This window comes from Equus caballus, chromosome 3 (assembly GCF_041296265.1).
Source record: "Equus caballus isolate H_3958 breed thoroughbred chromosome 3, TB-T2T, whole genome shotgun sequence".
In the NCBI taxonomy this organism is placed as follows: Eukaryota; Metazoa; Chordata; class Mammalia; order Perissodactyla; family Equidae; genus Equus; species Equus caballus.
The window spans coordinates 24215663-24231178 of NC_091686.1; the positions used below are offsets into that span (position 1 = coordinate 24215663).

Consider the following 15516-nt stretch of genomic DNA (forward strand, 5'->3'; position numbering starts at 1 on the left):
ATATCCTGGGGTCTGGTTTACACCTACGAGAAACAATCACACATTTGGAGACCAACTGCGCACGTCCAAGGACCTCTCTTGCTGGCAAATTCCACCATCCCTTGGAATTGATCCACAACACTATGAAGTGAATATAGGCATCAGAGGAGGTGCTTCAAAGTCTGAGAGATGAGGGGGCCAGCCCGGTGGTGCAGCAGTTAAGTTCGCACGCTCCACTTCAGCGGCCTGGGATTTGCAAGTTCGGATCCTGGGTGCGGACCTACGCACCACTTATCAAGCCATGCTGTGGCAGGCGTCTCACATATAAAGTAGAGGAAGATGGGCACGGATGTTAGCTCAGGGCTAATCTTCCTCAAAACAACAACAACAAAAAAGTCTGGGAGATGAGATGACATAGAATCTGTACAGATTAGTTTCCAAGTTGTCAAATAAGCACAGGATCTTAGGAGGTGGAGAGCAGGGCTTCTGAAGGCTGCCCATTCTGTCCTGGAATGGCTGGAACACCTCAAAGTCCTTATAAACAGCTCAATTCTGCCTCTCTGGGACAATTGAAAAAAATGATTATCAAAAACTCAAATCTATATAAAAGTAGAGGTAATACTGTAAAGAACATGATGTATTCCTCACCCAGCTTCAACAGTTACCAATACACGGCCCATCTTGTTTCATCTCTAACCCCACCCACTCCTCTGGGACAACTGTCAAGACCAAATGGAGAAAAGCCTGTGGATTTATTACAAAGAACTGAGTGTGCTGGGTACCCTGGTTGGCTGACCTATCACCTACTCCTAATTCCTGCCCTGCAACCCCCTGCCCCAGCCAGCTTCCACGACAGAGGCTTTTCCAGCCTCCCCTACTGCTGGGGGTGGTCAGATGATTCAGCCATGGCCAATGAGACAGAAATGAAAGCCTGCTTTGAAACTGCTTCTAAAAAGTCTCATTGTAAAATGATACACGTATGTGCATACATACACACACATGCACATTAGCCAGAGGAAGCTGCTTCATCAGTTAAGGTGAACTTAGTTCAATATGAGTGGCTTTTAAGGAGGTTACATGTAGATCGAGAGGGAGGCAGGTGAAGTCAAGGCAAAGGAAATAATTTTAAATGTGAAAGTCTGGGAACACTAAAGTAAGGATCTACAAAGCTGGGAGGAAGGGCATCTGTAACAAGAATGGTGCAAACAGCTATGAATTCTTGAGAAGTTGCCAGATTCTGTCAGAAGAAGGGGCTGGGCTAGAGGAGCTTTTCAAAAGACTCACGAACGCGTAAAAAGTCATCTAGTGGAGATCAGATGCGTGCAGCAAACCTGTCAGGAAAAGACTCACCAAACCAAGAGGGCGAAGAAAGGAGCCGACCTTTCTGCAGAGCTGTAGCATTAACCTAATACAGAGTACAGAGGGAGAAGCCTGGATCATGAGTAAAACAGGCAGGGCCAAGGCCCTGCTGTGACCATCACTGACATACTTGACTCCTCTCTCTATGCCTTCGGAGCAAAGCGAGACTAGCTAACCCACCTGTGTGAAGAACCCCAGCATCCCACGAGGCAGCCATCCACAAGGCAGTCAACAAGGGACGACACACCTGAGGATACACATGGCACGACTTGCATCTCGGTCTCAGCTGGTGGCTCCTGTAGGTCTGGATGTCCCGCCCTAATCAAAATGCTGGATAGTCTTAGGTTAAAGGACTTTCCTGTTATTCCTGTGTCCCCGTGTAGGCCCAGAACTGAGGCCTGTTCTGACGCTGGCCTGAATGCACTAGTACCAGTTCTAGAATCCTTTATCATCATGGATGTGGACAATGTGTTCGAATGTAGGTTGTAGACTACCCTCCCGAGCAATAAAGTTCGTAACCCCATAACCATGTAGGGTCGAATATTAAAGGACTGGATGGGGAGGCCTGTGCTTATAGCCCTCAGGTGTGTCATTAGCTCATCTCAACCCTTACGAGGTACTGGTGTTCCTCATGCCTTTACAGACCAGAGAATGGAGGCTCAGAAAGCTGAGCTGTGGTCAAGGTCACATAGCTGATAGACGTCCAGGCAGGAACTGGATCCCAGTCTTTGGAACCTTAACCTTCCTCTCAAACTATCCATGTTACTTAGGACACACACACACGTGAGCACACTCACAACCCTACCTTCCCTCAAACCTGTCCATGTGACTCAGGACACACACACGCACACACATACACGGAGCAGGTTGTGGGGTTTACAGCTCTATTACTATGAAGTTTGGAATTTAAATTTTCCTACGGAGTATAAAAAAGAAAGAGCCCTTCACAGTCTCTTTTGACAAACCAAAAACTAAAGAATTATTGAGGTGAGAGCACATCTGAAGTTGACTTTAGGAAGAGGAAAAAGACTGAAGGGAAAAAAATCTCTAATTCAGCAATAATATATCCTTATTTTCAGCTTTACTCTATACCAGTAAATAGGAATCCCATTCAGGATGGAGAAGGAGATCAGAAGAGAAGCACGAGCGGAACTGAGAACAAAACTGCCCAGGACCTGGGGTTCCGCAGCGCTGGTGAGCCTCCTTCCCTCGGTCTCCACAGCAAGGCTGACTCAGAGAGAGCCCCACGGCGCCAGAAATGCACACCCAGGCCGGGCAGCCCTCCTCCCCTAGGCCAGCTCAGACAGGTCTGGGGCATACTGCCTTGCCCTGGAGGACTTCGCAGCAAAATAAGGGAAGGTGAGTGTGCCATCATCTTCGCCAGCCTCTCAAAAGACCAACTTGTACTTACTTATTTATTTATTTTAAAGGACAAACTTTTAAAAGTAAAATGAATGAAACCACGTGAGATCAAGATACAAAGACACAGATTCAAAGTACAAAAAAAGACCTTGCTGGGAAACAGTCAGTGAGAAATACCGGAAACATTTCACAGATGCACAAAAAGCTCACATTGTAAACCGGATTAAGCTGCTACTGATTTTCCCCCATAACATTAGGGTTTCATTTTGCTCAGCCTGAGATCCCGCTCAATTTCAAACTGCCTGTGATCCACTCGGTCTAGAAAAGCTTTCCGTTCAATGTACCTAGAAGAAAACGAAAAAAGATGTTTGTCAGCAGAATCCAGCCAGAGAAATGCCTCCTCTGCACTGTCCCAGCGCACCCTCTCCCTCTGGTGTGAATGGGGCCACTTGGCCAGCGCGATCATGGGGTTACAGCAAATGCAAACAGATGACAACAGTTGGTGCCCAGACTGACCACCCACGACTCTTTCAGTAACATCCAAACCACTCATGTTGGATCTAAACAAGGATGTTTCTGGTTCAGATGTATAAGAAAAGAAAATGAAAAGGAGAAAGCAACAACTTATCAAAGGGAAAGCACATCAGAGCCTTGGTGGCAGGAGAATGTTCCAATTTTGTAACAAGGTCTTAAGGAAAGAATGCAGGCTTAGTCAAGCCCAGGTTTGGAGCCGTTACTCATTAGCTGGGCCACGCTGGTCAAGGACTGAATAGCCCTGAGCCTCAATTTTTCTCAACAGCAAAACAGTGATGCCATATTTCCTGGCCTTAGTAGTGTGCTGAGTTTGTAGGGGAGAGAAAGCTATGCATGCTGCATGTATATATCAAAATGTTAAAAAAATAAATGCATCTGAAAATGGAAGAAACAGGGTAGTAAAAACCACCCTCTTGGACTGCAGTGAAGGGGCAGAGAGCTGAGCTACATAAAGAGCTCGCTTCAAAAGCGATTTAACTGCCTTCAGCTACTACCTTTCCCCCCACCTTTCTCTCCTCTTCTTGGCTCCTCCAGGTCGCTTCTGTGAGCTTGACAGAAGAGGCCTTTCCCTCAATTCCTCTAAGGGGTGGGATTAAGCGTCTGCTGCCTACAGTCCACATCAAAGGTCAGTGCTCTGGCTCCCAAACCTGGGGCCAGGTCCAGGCTTCCCTTGGTCCTCCCAGGCAGGATGGGAAGGCAGCACAGGGCTGAAACGGGCAGACTGGCGGCTTAATGAGACACAGCTGCATTTTAATGCACCTTCTTGCCATAAAGTGTGCCGAGATTTGCCTGGGGGGAGGGGATCTCTGTTGCTCATTAATCTATTGAGAGAGCAAAATTGCCATTGAAAATGGGAGACTTAATTGAATCTCTGCACTAATTTTCCTTTTGTTGCACTGTGGAAAATGTGCACCTGTCATTACAAGGTCATTACGTTTATGGTGAGAACATTCCCAGGTTCAGGAACCTGTGCTGCTTTGCTGAGCTCAGGGCTTCGCTTTCCCTCCCGGAGCACTCTGTGAAATGCAGTCCAGCCTCTCTGCTTTCCAGCCAAGCCTGCAGCCACTAACCCTATGCCTTACTACAGAGGGGGTGGCGACTCTGAGTTCGAATCTTGACTCTGTCACTTGCTGGCTGTGTGACTCTGGGTAAGCCATGTAACCTGCCAACTCTGTTTCCTAATCTGCCAGAAAGAAAAAAAAGGATAATCATCCCTTTTTTGAAGGGCTGTTGTGAGGACTAAATGAAATAGTGTATATATAATGCCTAGCACAGGGCAGGTGTGCAACAAAATGGCAGCTAATGTTGTCACCATCATTTTGGGAAGCCAGCTTCTGCCAGGGTCCTGAGGACAATGACCCAAGAGGAGCAGTCAGCTCTTTTTTTTTAAAGATTGGCACCTGGGCTAACAACGGTTGCCAATCTGTTTTTTTTTTTTCTGCTTTATCTCCCCAAACCCCCCCTGTACATGGTTGTATATCTTAGTTGCATGTCCTTCTAGTTGTGGGATGTGGGATGCTGCCTCAACGTGGCCTGACAAGCGGTGCCACGTTCGCGCCCAGGATCCGAACCCTGGGCCGCCACAGCGGAGTGCGCGAACTTAACCACTCGGCCACGGAACCGGCCCCTCAGCTCTCTTGATGAGTGTTCTCAGTGACTAACAACCACTACCTGGTCTGGGATCAGAGATTAAGCTGCTGTGTCAAAACTACCAAGAGGCCAGAATGGCTGGGAACACAAGAGCAGAGCCTGCTCGCCTGATATAAGCCCTCAGGGTCAGGTTGTCAGATTTAGCAAGTGAAATGGAGGATGCCCAGTTACATTTGAATTTCAGATTCCCTGGCCGACAGGAAGCCACAGACACCATGGACCCCTTCTGATAAAGAGAGAAAACAGGAGACTGGTGGGGAAATAGACACACCACAGAACAAACTCGCATTCCACCTAACACTGAGGGACCCATGATTTTCCAGAGGGGGCTGTTAACCCAAATTGATTGATGGGCTTCGTTACACTCCAACCATCATCCCTCCCCACCCCAGTCAACTGGTCCTGGCTGAAGACTGTGATGGGGATCAATGTTTTGACAGCAGTGTGCTTTACCTGCCCCTTGAAGCTCCAGCAGAAAAAAAGGGGTGAACTGTGGCTCGAGAAGAATTTCAGGCATGTTTCAAGAGAGCCACTACCAGATACTACCTATCTGAGAGAGCGGGCCAGGGGAAGGAAGAGAAGTATGCAGCTTTGAGCACTTGTGGTCTTTCTTCTTGACTTTCCTTTAAAGAGGAGGAAGTCATACTTAAATTAGGATGCTCAGTGAGCATGAAGAATGGTCTTGCAGGTTCCTGGAAGCTGTTCTGGGTCCAGCTGACCTTGGGACTATCAAGAGTGAAGCCAGGCTGGGTGCTCAGCAGGCAGAGTTCAGGTTTAGAGAAGGCCTCAGGCAGCAAAGAGGGGCACATGTGCAGAATGCAACTGAATTCCCAAGGGCAACCCGGACAAAAGCCATCAAGGCAGGTTTGGCGACTTCATGCCCCTATTCACAGCCAGCTGCAGCTGCTGATAGGATGCTTGTGATGGCTTTGGTTTACTGCCAAGAACTGAGCAGGAACAAAACTTCTATTGGACGTGGACTCCCCTACCACCCAGAGATAGAGAAGGTGTTGAGGATGAGAGTGGCTCTGACGTTTACTATTTGTGTGACTTTGGGCAAGATACTTAATTTTCTGTGCCTTATTTTTCTTCTCTGTAAAACAGGAATAAAAATTACAATATCTCTGACAATACAATGAAACTGTGAGAAGTGCTTTGTAAACAGTAAAACCAAAAATAGCTGTGAGCATCGCGGGGTTCTTGCTTCCCATTTCTAACTTGACTATATCACTGCAAAGCCTCAGAACTTGGGACAGCTGGAGCAGGGACCAAGAGACCAAATGCTCCAGAAAGAGGAAGGGCTCGTGGGGAAGGCCACCTCCTCCAAAGTGGCCCAAGTGGATGGCCTATTTAAACCGAGCCTCAGGAAGTTCTCAGGCGCGGTAAGTGGGTTACAGTCCCAGCACAGAACCGCCAGCTGACAAGTGCAGTGATGCTTTTCTGGCCTGGGCCCAGCACTCCAGGTGACCCAGCTTGATGCAGCCCAGTCCCCTGGGAAGCCGGGCTTAGGGTTGAGGGTGTCATCCCTTTCCCCTACTATTGCCTTACGTGGCCCATTTAAGAGGCAGCAGCTCTTCTCTTGTTTAATAAAATATGCTAACAGCATCAAATCCTAAGGGATTTTCTAGCTTTTCCTTTCAGAACCAGGTTAGACACAACTGGCTCTGACATCTTTTTGATCTTTCAATGCAAATTTTACTTTTCTGCTACCAACTTTCTTGAGATCCAGGCCAATGGGGAGAGAGGGAAAAATGGAAGACAACAAGGGTAGAAAATGCTTCTAGGGGCTACATCAGTACCTACTTCTGGGAACCCATGCTGCAAATGAAAGAATGGCTATCTCTCCTCCCAAGAAGTCAGAGGTCTTTGAAAGTAGGAGGGCCCAGGGGAGTGCTGACCTGCAAGAGCTCTGTTATATGGTCATCTGCCCAGGAGAGGCCTCCTGCCCACTGGCCAGGAAAAGAAAGCACAGGGAGTGGCAGGGAAATCTGAAGCAGGGACATGAAGAGGACGTTTTAGGGCTGTTAGTTTGCTCCACGCAGAGCCAACGTTCAGTTCCCCAAGCAAGCATTCAGCGCAGCACAGACATGAGAAGGAAAGCGGGTAAACTTCAATTCCCAGCACCAGAAAGCAATGGGCAATGCAGGCACTTGGAGACTAGAGCAAAGCTCTGTGATGGACGTCATATGTACTTTTTTTTTTTGAGGAAGATTAGCCCTGAGCTAACTACTGCCAATCCTCCTCTTTTTGCTGAGGAAGACTGGCCTTGAGCTAACATCCGTGCCCATCTTCCTCTACTTTGTATGTGGGACGCCTACCACAGCGTGGCGTGCCCAGTGGTGCCATGCCCGCATCTGGGATCCGAACCGGCGAACCTCGGGCTGCCGAGAAGCGGAACCTGCGCACTTAACTGCTGTGCCACCGGGCCGGTCCCAGATACGTACTTTTTTGCCCTGAGAAATGCAACTGAAAGAAGCAATCTCCCCAGTATTGCACAAGCCCATGGCACCCCACCCTCGTGGAAGAGGATGTCACTCGCAAACCTCCCAAAGGCTAGAGTGAAAGTGTGGTGATTTTAATTAAGTTTCTTCTCCACTGCTTTCCTCCCATTTCACCTCAAGGTTGTGCTGGTTCTGAAAGAGTGACTTGGTCACGGAGATAGATTCCTTGGAGAAAAAATTATTTTCTCTGGTCTCTCCTTCATGCCCCGCCAAATTACAAACACACCTGGCTTCCAATCACCCTGCTCCATGACCTTCAATTTGACTGCCAGCAGCAGCAAAGACCAAGCCCGTATTTCTCTCATTTTCTGTACATTGACCCTTTCCCCCTAAGCCTGCTGATCTCTGCCTCAGCAGTGCTGGAGAGACACACTGCTGATGGTGAACACTGCCGGGGAACCTGTGTGATTGGGCTGGAGGGAAGCAACGCTAAATGCCTGAGTGCAGACTGCTGACACCAACCCTGAAAAGCTGGACCATGCTGGCCTGGGCCCTGGGAGTCTGGGACTCAGAGAACGAGCAGCGATTCTTTGCTGTGCAGACAACTGTCTTTGTTACAGGCATTTTGCGTATGCTTTCTTTTTTGTTTTTGGTGAGGAAGATTGGCCCAGAGCTAACATCTGTTGGCAATCTTCTTTGTTTTTTCTCCCCAAAGCCCCAGTACATAGTTGTATATCCTAGTTGTAAGTCATTCTAGTTCTTCTATGTGGGATGCTGCCACAGCATGGCTTGATGAGCAGTGTGTAGGTCCATGCCCAGGATCCGAACTGGTGAACCTTGGGCCACCAAAGTGGAGTAAGTGGACTTAACCACTTGACCACGGGGCTAGTCCCAGGAACAGGCATTTAAACCAACTTCATTGACTGAAAATGATGCATGGTGGAGACATCATTCTGATGTATTGCACCCTTCTTTTCTAGGTGGTTGATTCTAATCCTACTAGGGCCCCAAGCAAAACCATGGTCATCTGATCAGTACTGGGATGGGCACTTGGACAGTGCTCCAGGGGCAGGTGTTCTTCAGATGCTGGTGATGCAGTGTGAACCAGACCCTGCCCCTGGGGGCTTACTAAACATCAAATAAGACACTACAACACCCGTCAGTTGATACTAAGTGTGAGGGAGACAATCAAACAGGGTAGTGGGATTGAGGGTTCCTGGGGGAGGGCGGGGGCCATCCCAGAGAGTGGCAACAAGCTGAGCCCTGAGTGACAAATAAGAGCCTATCGCGGAGGAGGATCCCGAGGAGCACTAGAGGCCAGGTTGCCTTGTGCGGGGAGAAGAGGAAAAGAGGTGGGCAGGGCACAGCGCGGGCAGGACCTGGAATGCCAGGGTAAGGAGCTGAACGTGGATTGTAAGTGCAACTGGAGGGCTTTCGGCAGGGAAGAGAGGGAAAATGATGTGTATTTTTAAAAACTTATTTTCACTGCTATGTGGAGAATGGAGAAAACGGTAGAGATATTGAAGCAGGGAGCAAAGCAGATGTCTGCGGCATGTACCGGAGTGGTGGCAGTGGGGCAGACACCAAGATGGACAGACTGAATGTTATACTACAGAATTGTCTATTGGACTTTCAGGACATGAGCGGAAAGAGTGGAAATCAAGGATGACTCCTAGGTTTTTCTTTTAACAGTTGGGTGGATTATGATGGTGCCATTTTCTGAGAAGTCTGAGGAAGGAAGGAGTCCATTTATGCAAAGAAAGTGAGCATTTGGTTTTGGATGTTAAGTTTGATGTGTGTCGGACATATAAATGGAGATGTCAACTAAACAGATTGTATGGGAGTCTGGAGCTCAGTGGAACAGTCAGGCAGGGGACAGCTTTTTTGGGAGTCATCAGCAGAAAATGGTATCTTAGGGGCCGGCCTGGTGGCGCAGTGGTTAAGTGCAGACGTTCCACTTTGGCAGCCCAGGGTTTGCCAGTTTGGATCCCGGGTGCAGACATGGCACAAACTGTTTGGCAAGCCATGCTATGGTAGGCGTCCCACATATAAAGTAGAGGAAGATGGGCACAGATGTTAGCTCAGGGCCAGTCTTCCTCAGCAAAAAGAGGAGGATTGGCAGCAGATATTAGATCAGGGCTAATCTTCCTCAAAAAAAAAAAAAAAAAGAAAGAAAAGAAAAGAAAATGGTATCTTAGCATGGAATGTGAGGAGAGACAGCCCTGGGACTTCCCCAGTTTAAAAGCCCAGAGAAAGAAGAGACCAGCCGGGGAGACTGGAAGGAGATGCTCCCAAGCTGTACCTGCTTGGGAAAGTATTCCTGAAGGGTTGGCAGAAATACACCAGGAAGAGATTTAAAGGAATAAAAGCACCTAGCTTTCCAGTAAAACTCTAGACTTGGCAGGGTCAGTAATGGCAGACAGAAGAAAGAAGAGCAAGCAAAGGACCTGGGGGAAGAGGGAGGAGATTCCTACTTATAAACATGCTAGACATTTCCCCTACTTACTTAATTCCCACAGTAAACCTGAGAGGTATACTGAAGAATTTCTGCTTTATAGATGATGAAACTGGGGCTAAAGCACATGGCAGGTTTGTCGTAGAGCCAGGATATGAATTCAGTTTACTGTAAAATATAACGCACACACACACACGGATGCACAAACACGCACACACAGAGCAAAGTGTTTAAAACGGGCAAGGCAATGAATCATTATGAAGCAAGCGCTCATGTGGCTATCACCAGGTCGAGAAGCAGAATGCTGGCAGTCTTGAGGAGGCCTCTGCATACCTCTTACCCCAACACGCACCCAGCCAAGTGTGTTTAACTCGCCCACATTTCCCTGCTTCCCTTTCAAGTTTCTGTTTCCTTGGCATTGCAGTCTAGTTGTGCCTGATTTTGAACTTGATGTAAACAGACTTATACTGTGTATTCTTTTGTGACTTGCTCCTTTCACAAAATGACCTAATGGACACATTGGTTTTGCCTATTTTTGACCTTCATATAAATGGAATCATACTGGGTGAACTTCTCTTTGCTACTATGTTATTGAAATTTATCCACAATCATTCCCATTGCTAAAGAGCATCCCAGTGTGTGAACATACCCCAGTTTGTCTCTTATACTATTGATAGACATTTGAGTTGTTTCGAGTTTTGGGATATTATGAAAAGCACCATTATTTAAATTCTCACACGTCTTTTGGGGGAACATATAACTGAACTTCTGTTGGGCATATAGCTAGGAGTAGAACTGCTGAGTCACAGGGAATGACTACACTGAGCTTCAGTAGCTAACGCCAAACCGTACATTCGAATCTGAATTGTTCTATCTCCCAAAGAAAGTGAATGTTTTTTATCATTATGAGAAGACCGCTCTCTTTATTTCCAGTAATGTTTTTGCCTTAAAGTTTATTTTGTCTAATTAATATGGCTACATCAGCTTTATTTTGGTTAGTGTTTGCATGGTTTATCTTTTCTCCCATCTTTTTATTTTCAGCATTTCTGCATCCCATTGTTTTAGCTAAGTCTCTTTTAAACAGCAAATAATTGTTTTTTATTTTTTAATTCAACGTGCCAATCTCTTGTCTTTCAACTGGAGCATTTAGTTTATTGCTATTTAATGGAAGTTCTGATAAATTTAGTTTTAAGCCTACCGCATGGGGCCGGCCCCGTGGCGGCGTGGTTAAGTTTGGGTGCCCCACTTCAGTGGCCTAGGGTTTCACCGGTTCGGATCCTGGGCACAGACATGGCACAACCAGAGGCACTCACAGCTAGAATATACAACTGTGTGCCGGGGGGATTTGAGGAGAAGAAGAAGGAAAAAAAAAAAGAAGATTGGCATCTGAGCTAACATCTGTTGCCAATCTTAAAAAAACAAAAAACAACCAACCAAATAAACTCTATCACCTTATTTTGCACTTATTATTTGTCCTGGCTGGTTTCTTTAATTCTCCTTTTGTGTCTTCTTTTGCTTAGTTAAAAAAAAACACATCATTCTATTGTCTCCTTCCATTACTTTGGAAATTAAATACTCTGTTTCTACTCTAGAAATTTCAATATGCACCCTTAGTTGACACCTTCCCCGTCCTTCTAGACAATACAAGATCTTTGGAAAACTAAACTCCATTTATCCCCGCTGCCCAACTTTTACGTATTTGTTGCCAGCTATTTTAATACTATCTTGCTTTAACAACTTACAAGACATTAATATATTGTTTTATATAGTCAAAGCTCATTTAAGTTTACCACATATATGCCTCTTTGCTCTTCAGTGATTCTTAGACCTTCCATCTGGAATCACTTTTCTTTTGCTAGAGTATATCTTTCATCCTTTAGGTGAAGACCTGCTGGGGGCAACTCTCTCAGCATTTTTTTTTTTTTTTTTTTTTGCTGAGAAAGATTGGCCCTGAGTGACCATCTGTGCCAATCTTCCTCTATTTTCTATATGGGTTGCTGCCACAGCATGGCTGCCACTGAGTGGTGTAAGTCCCCGCCCAGGAACTGAACCTGGGCTGCCAAGGCGGAGTGTGCCGAACTTAACCACTAGGCCATGAGGCTGGCCCTCTCAGCTTTTACTATTCTGAAAATGTCCCTATTTGCCCTCATTCTTGAAGGAGATACACACAGACACACACACACACTCATTCATCTATATGTACACACACACGTAAAGCAGAAGTCTAGGTAGATAGTTGTTTATTTCAGCACTTTGAATAGATCATTCCAGTGTCTTCCGGTTTGCACTGTTGCCGATGAGAGGCCATCTGTCAGTGTAATTGCCCCTCCTTTCTTTTTTCTGGCTGCTCTTAAGATTTTTTCTCTTTGTCTTTGGTTTCTGCAGTTTCATGCTGACATGTCTATGTGTGGATTTCTATTTCATCTATCTTGGATTCTTTGGGTTTTAAAAAATCTACAAGGAGGTTTTTTTTTGTCTTTTCCCATTCTGTTCTCCAGGCTGCTTAACTTCTTTTCTATTATTTTGTCTTTTTTGTCTCTCTGAACCATCTTCTGGAGAATTGCTTCTGACTATTTTCCAGTTCATGGATTCTTTCAGTTGCCTAAGTACTGTTAAGTCTATCCATTTAGTTTTTAATTATGGTTATTGTATTTTTCATTTCTAGAAATTCTGTTTGGATCTTTTTCAAATCTCCCAGGCCATAGTTTCCCCTTCCTCAAAATATTTTCAGGTTTGTTGTTTACTTCTGTAAACACAGTAAGGCATAATTGTTTTAAAATCTGTATCTGCTATTTTCATTGTCTAAATTCTTTGCAGATCTGAGCCTGCACCTGCTGTTTCTCAAGGTGCCTTGTTTCCTTATGTGAATATTTTAAGACGGCAAATTCATCTTTAAAAAATTGGACAATAATCATCCCATACTGACGAATATAGCTTTGAATTCTATCAAATATTTAGAAGGGGAAAGACATGATAGCACTTACTGAACTGGAATTACTATCAAAACACAAAAAGCATCATATAACCTTTTAAACTCAATCCAATCTTATTTTAATCAGGACTGCGTAACAGGAATATTAATCACCATTCTTGACCTAAATTCTTATATATGAGATCAATTTAAATACGGTGCTTGTAAAAAAGTCTTGGTCTCATAATAGACATGGCAGAGGCTGGTCATTACTTATAGGTAGCTTTTCTGAGATGTGATCAGTATGACCTTTCCCCCTTCTTAGTTTCAACGAAGATCACTTTTGTCCCAGGGGTATGCTTCTTGGATTCTCCACATATTCCTTCAGAGTATTGTACTGCAGGTGATGCCTTTGCTCTCGCTGGCATCTGCGTACGAGAATATGGGGGCCTGACGTGCCTCTGCCCAAACAGACCTTACAGGTTTGATTCTTGTGCTTCCCTCCCTTAACACTGTGGCACTGGGCATCCTTCTTAACAGAAATCTTCTTGCCTTCTCAACATCCCCTGTTTTGAAATTGGCTGTCTAGATACATATGTGCTGGAAAGGCTCACCCAGCAGCTGGTTGTCTAGAATTGTGACACTGCGGTCTAGTGATTCTCAACCCTGGCTGTGCATCAGAAGTACCTGAGGAGCATTTAAAGACACAGATATCTGTGACTCTTGATTCAGAAGCTCTGTACAGGGGTGGCTTTGTCACCTGAACTTTGGAAAACTCCCCAGAGGATTCTCATGCTTAGCCAAAGTAAGAACCAGAGCTACAGTCCCTTCCCTGGACTAGGGGTTGGGCCCTTCAATCTGCCTGCAGGAACTAGGGAAGGCACGGGAGTTGAGGTGCAGGGGCAGGTATTGGAGAGGGCAGGTGAGAACAGCCAAAAGCAGAGCAGAGTCATCAGAGCTGCATTGGAAAAACACAATCAGACCCATGGTTTCACCTGGCCAGGGAGAACGTCTCAGAGGAGGAGGGAAAAGCAGAGCACTTAGAAGGTACATGCTATTAGTTGTTCCGCAACCCAATTATATGATTTTCCATTGCCTGAAAAAGTCCTCATTGGGCAGATGTCCTTTTTAATTTTGTTTCCTCTTCCAGTGTACATTTTATTAACTGTCCCTTATCTTCAACAGCATCACTCCTTATTTTTATAAGACCTCCATTAACTCGAGCAGAACGAACATTGTCCAACCTATATAATCAGTGCTCAGAGACGCAATAAAGTGTAGCACACACTGGCAGTTCCTCTGCTGCCTTAGATCACTAGGCAAATGTGGAGAAGAGGAGGGAGCTGTGAGCTCCTAGAGCTGAGTCAAAGAGGGGGGAGGTTTGGGGTGAATATCAGAGACCTTCTCTAGATAACACTGACTTCTGCCTGTGCTTTATCCTGGGCCTTCCCCAGAAGGCTCTGGCACTCCACCTCTGTCCTGTGGCATTTCATCTTTGACAGACTGACTTAGAAGTCTGCTAGTTAAATAAGCTCATAAAGGCATTAAAAAAAATTTTTTTTTTAACATACTGATCAGTTTCCAGGTTCATTCAAATAATCTTGAAGCCTAATTCAGAAATATAACCCCCCCGGGGCCGGCTCCGTGGCCAAGTGGTTAAGTTTGTGCGCTCCGCTGCAGCAGCCCAGGGTTCGGATCCTGGGCACAGACATGGCACTGCTCGTCAGGCCACGTTGAGGCGGCGTCCCACATCCCACAACTAGAAGGACCTGCAACTAAGATATACAACTATGTACCGGCGGGCGGAGGGGCTTTGGGAAATAAAGCAGAAAAAAAAAAAAAAAAAAGATTGGCAAAAGTTGTTAGCCCAGGTGCCAATCCTTAAAAAAAAAAGGGAGACTGGCAACAGTTGTTAGCCTAAGTGCCAATCTTTAAAAAAAAAAAAGAAATATAACCCCCCAAATAAACACTGCACTTGTCTTTATTATAATTTAGCTTATAAATAACCTGAATGACTACAACTTCCTGCATGGCCTTCTGTAACATGCACTCCGCAAAGGGCTTCATGTACTTACAGATATGTATTATACATATATTACCTATATTATCTCATGAGATCATCACAACCCCCCTGAGGATGGTATCATTATCCCAATTTTACAGGTGAAGGAACTAAGCCTCAGAGACACCCCCTGTACTACAGAGAGAGCCCTTACTGATGTGGTGCAGAGATAAGCACCCAGGGCTGTCTGCTGGGCCTTGTAACACTTCCTTTTACTGTCAGGGGCCAGAGTGTTGACCTTGAGCCATGGACCCACTTCTGTAATAACTTTGTTCCTTAGCTCCTTCTGAGGTTCCTAAGTACTCACCAAATATCATTTCTTTCTTGATATTCCTGAATACACAGTTCATGCACATCCTCCTCGTATTCCAAAGTGAAAAGGAAGGGGGTGCAAGTGATGGCCTGAATGGCGTCTGAGGGCTGGCATGTCACACAGGTTGAAGCCAAGGGTAAAGCCCCACCCTGGGCCATAAAGACATGGATAAAAAGAATCCCATGATAACGTGACAATATCTAAGCACGCTGTTGGCTCTGCTTTTGAATCATTCAACCAGTCTGGCTTCTCAGACGGCAAATAATTCAGATCAAGCCAAGGCTGATACAGTGAGCCAGATCTGACCATGTGAATCGATGAGGTGACTTACAGTTCACGGGAGCTGTAATTCAGCAAATTCAGCTTGGCAGATGTGACTGTCCCTGAGAGAAGCGCTGGTCACATGCCCCACCTTCCTACCACTCAGTGTTTTTCTCACTAACAAGACCC

At 45.8% G+C, this 15516-nt stretch overlaps 1 protein-coding gene across 3 annotated transcripts in view; it reads right to left on the reverse strand.

The window, feature by feature from the left end:
- Positions 1-2739: 2739 nt before the first annotated feature.
- The window catches only part of CFDP1 (craniofacial development protein 1), a 127421-nt gene continuing 114644 nt past the window's right edge, over positions 2740-15516 (reverse strand). For 2 of the 3 annotated variants that reach the window (XM_070263122.1, XM_001498771.6), the window contains one exon: positions 2740-3044. In XM_070263122.1, coding sequence (XP_070119223.1) covers positions 2954-3044 — 91 coding nt within the window. In that variant the 3' untranslated portion in view covers positions 2740-2953. Of the gene's footprint in view, positions 3045-12291; positions 14390-15516 lie in introns of those variants that run through there. The other variant, XR_011437395.1, reaches the window with a different exon arrangement.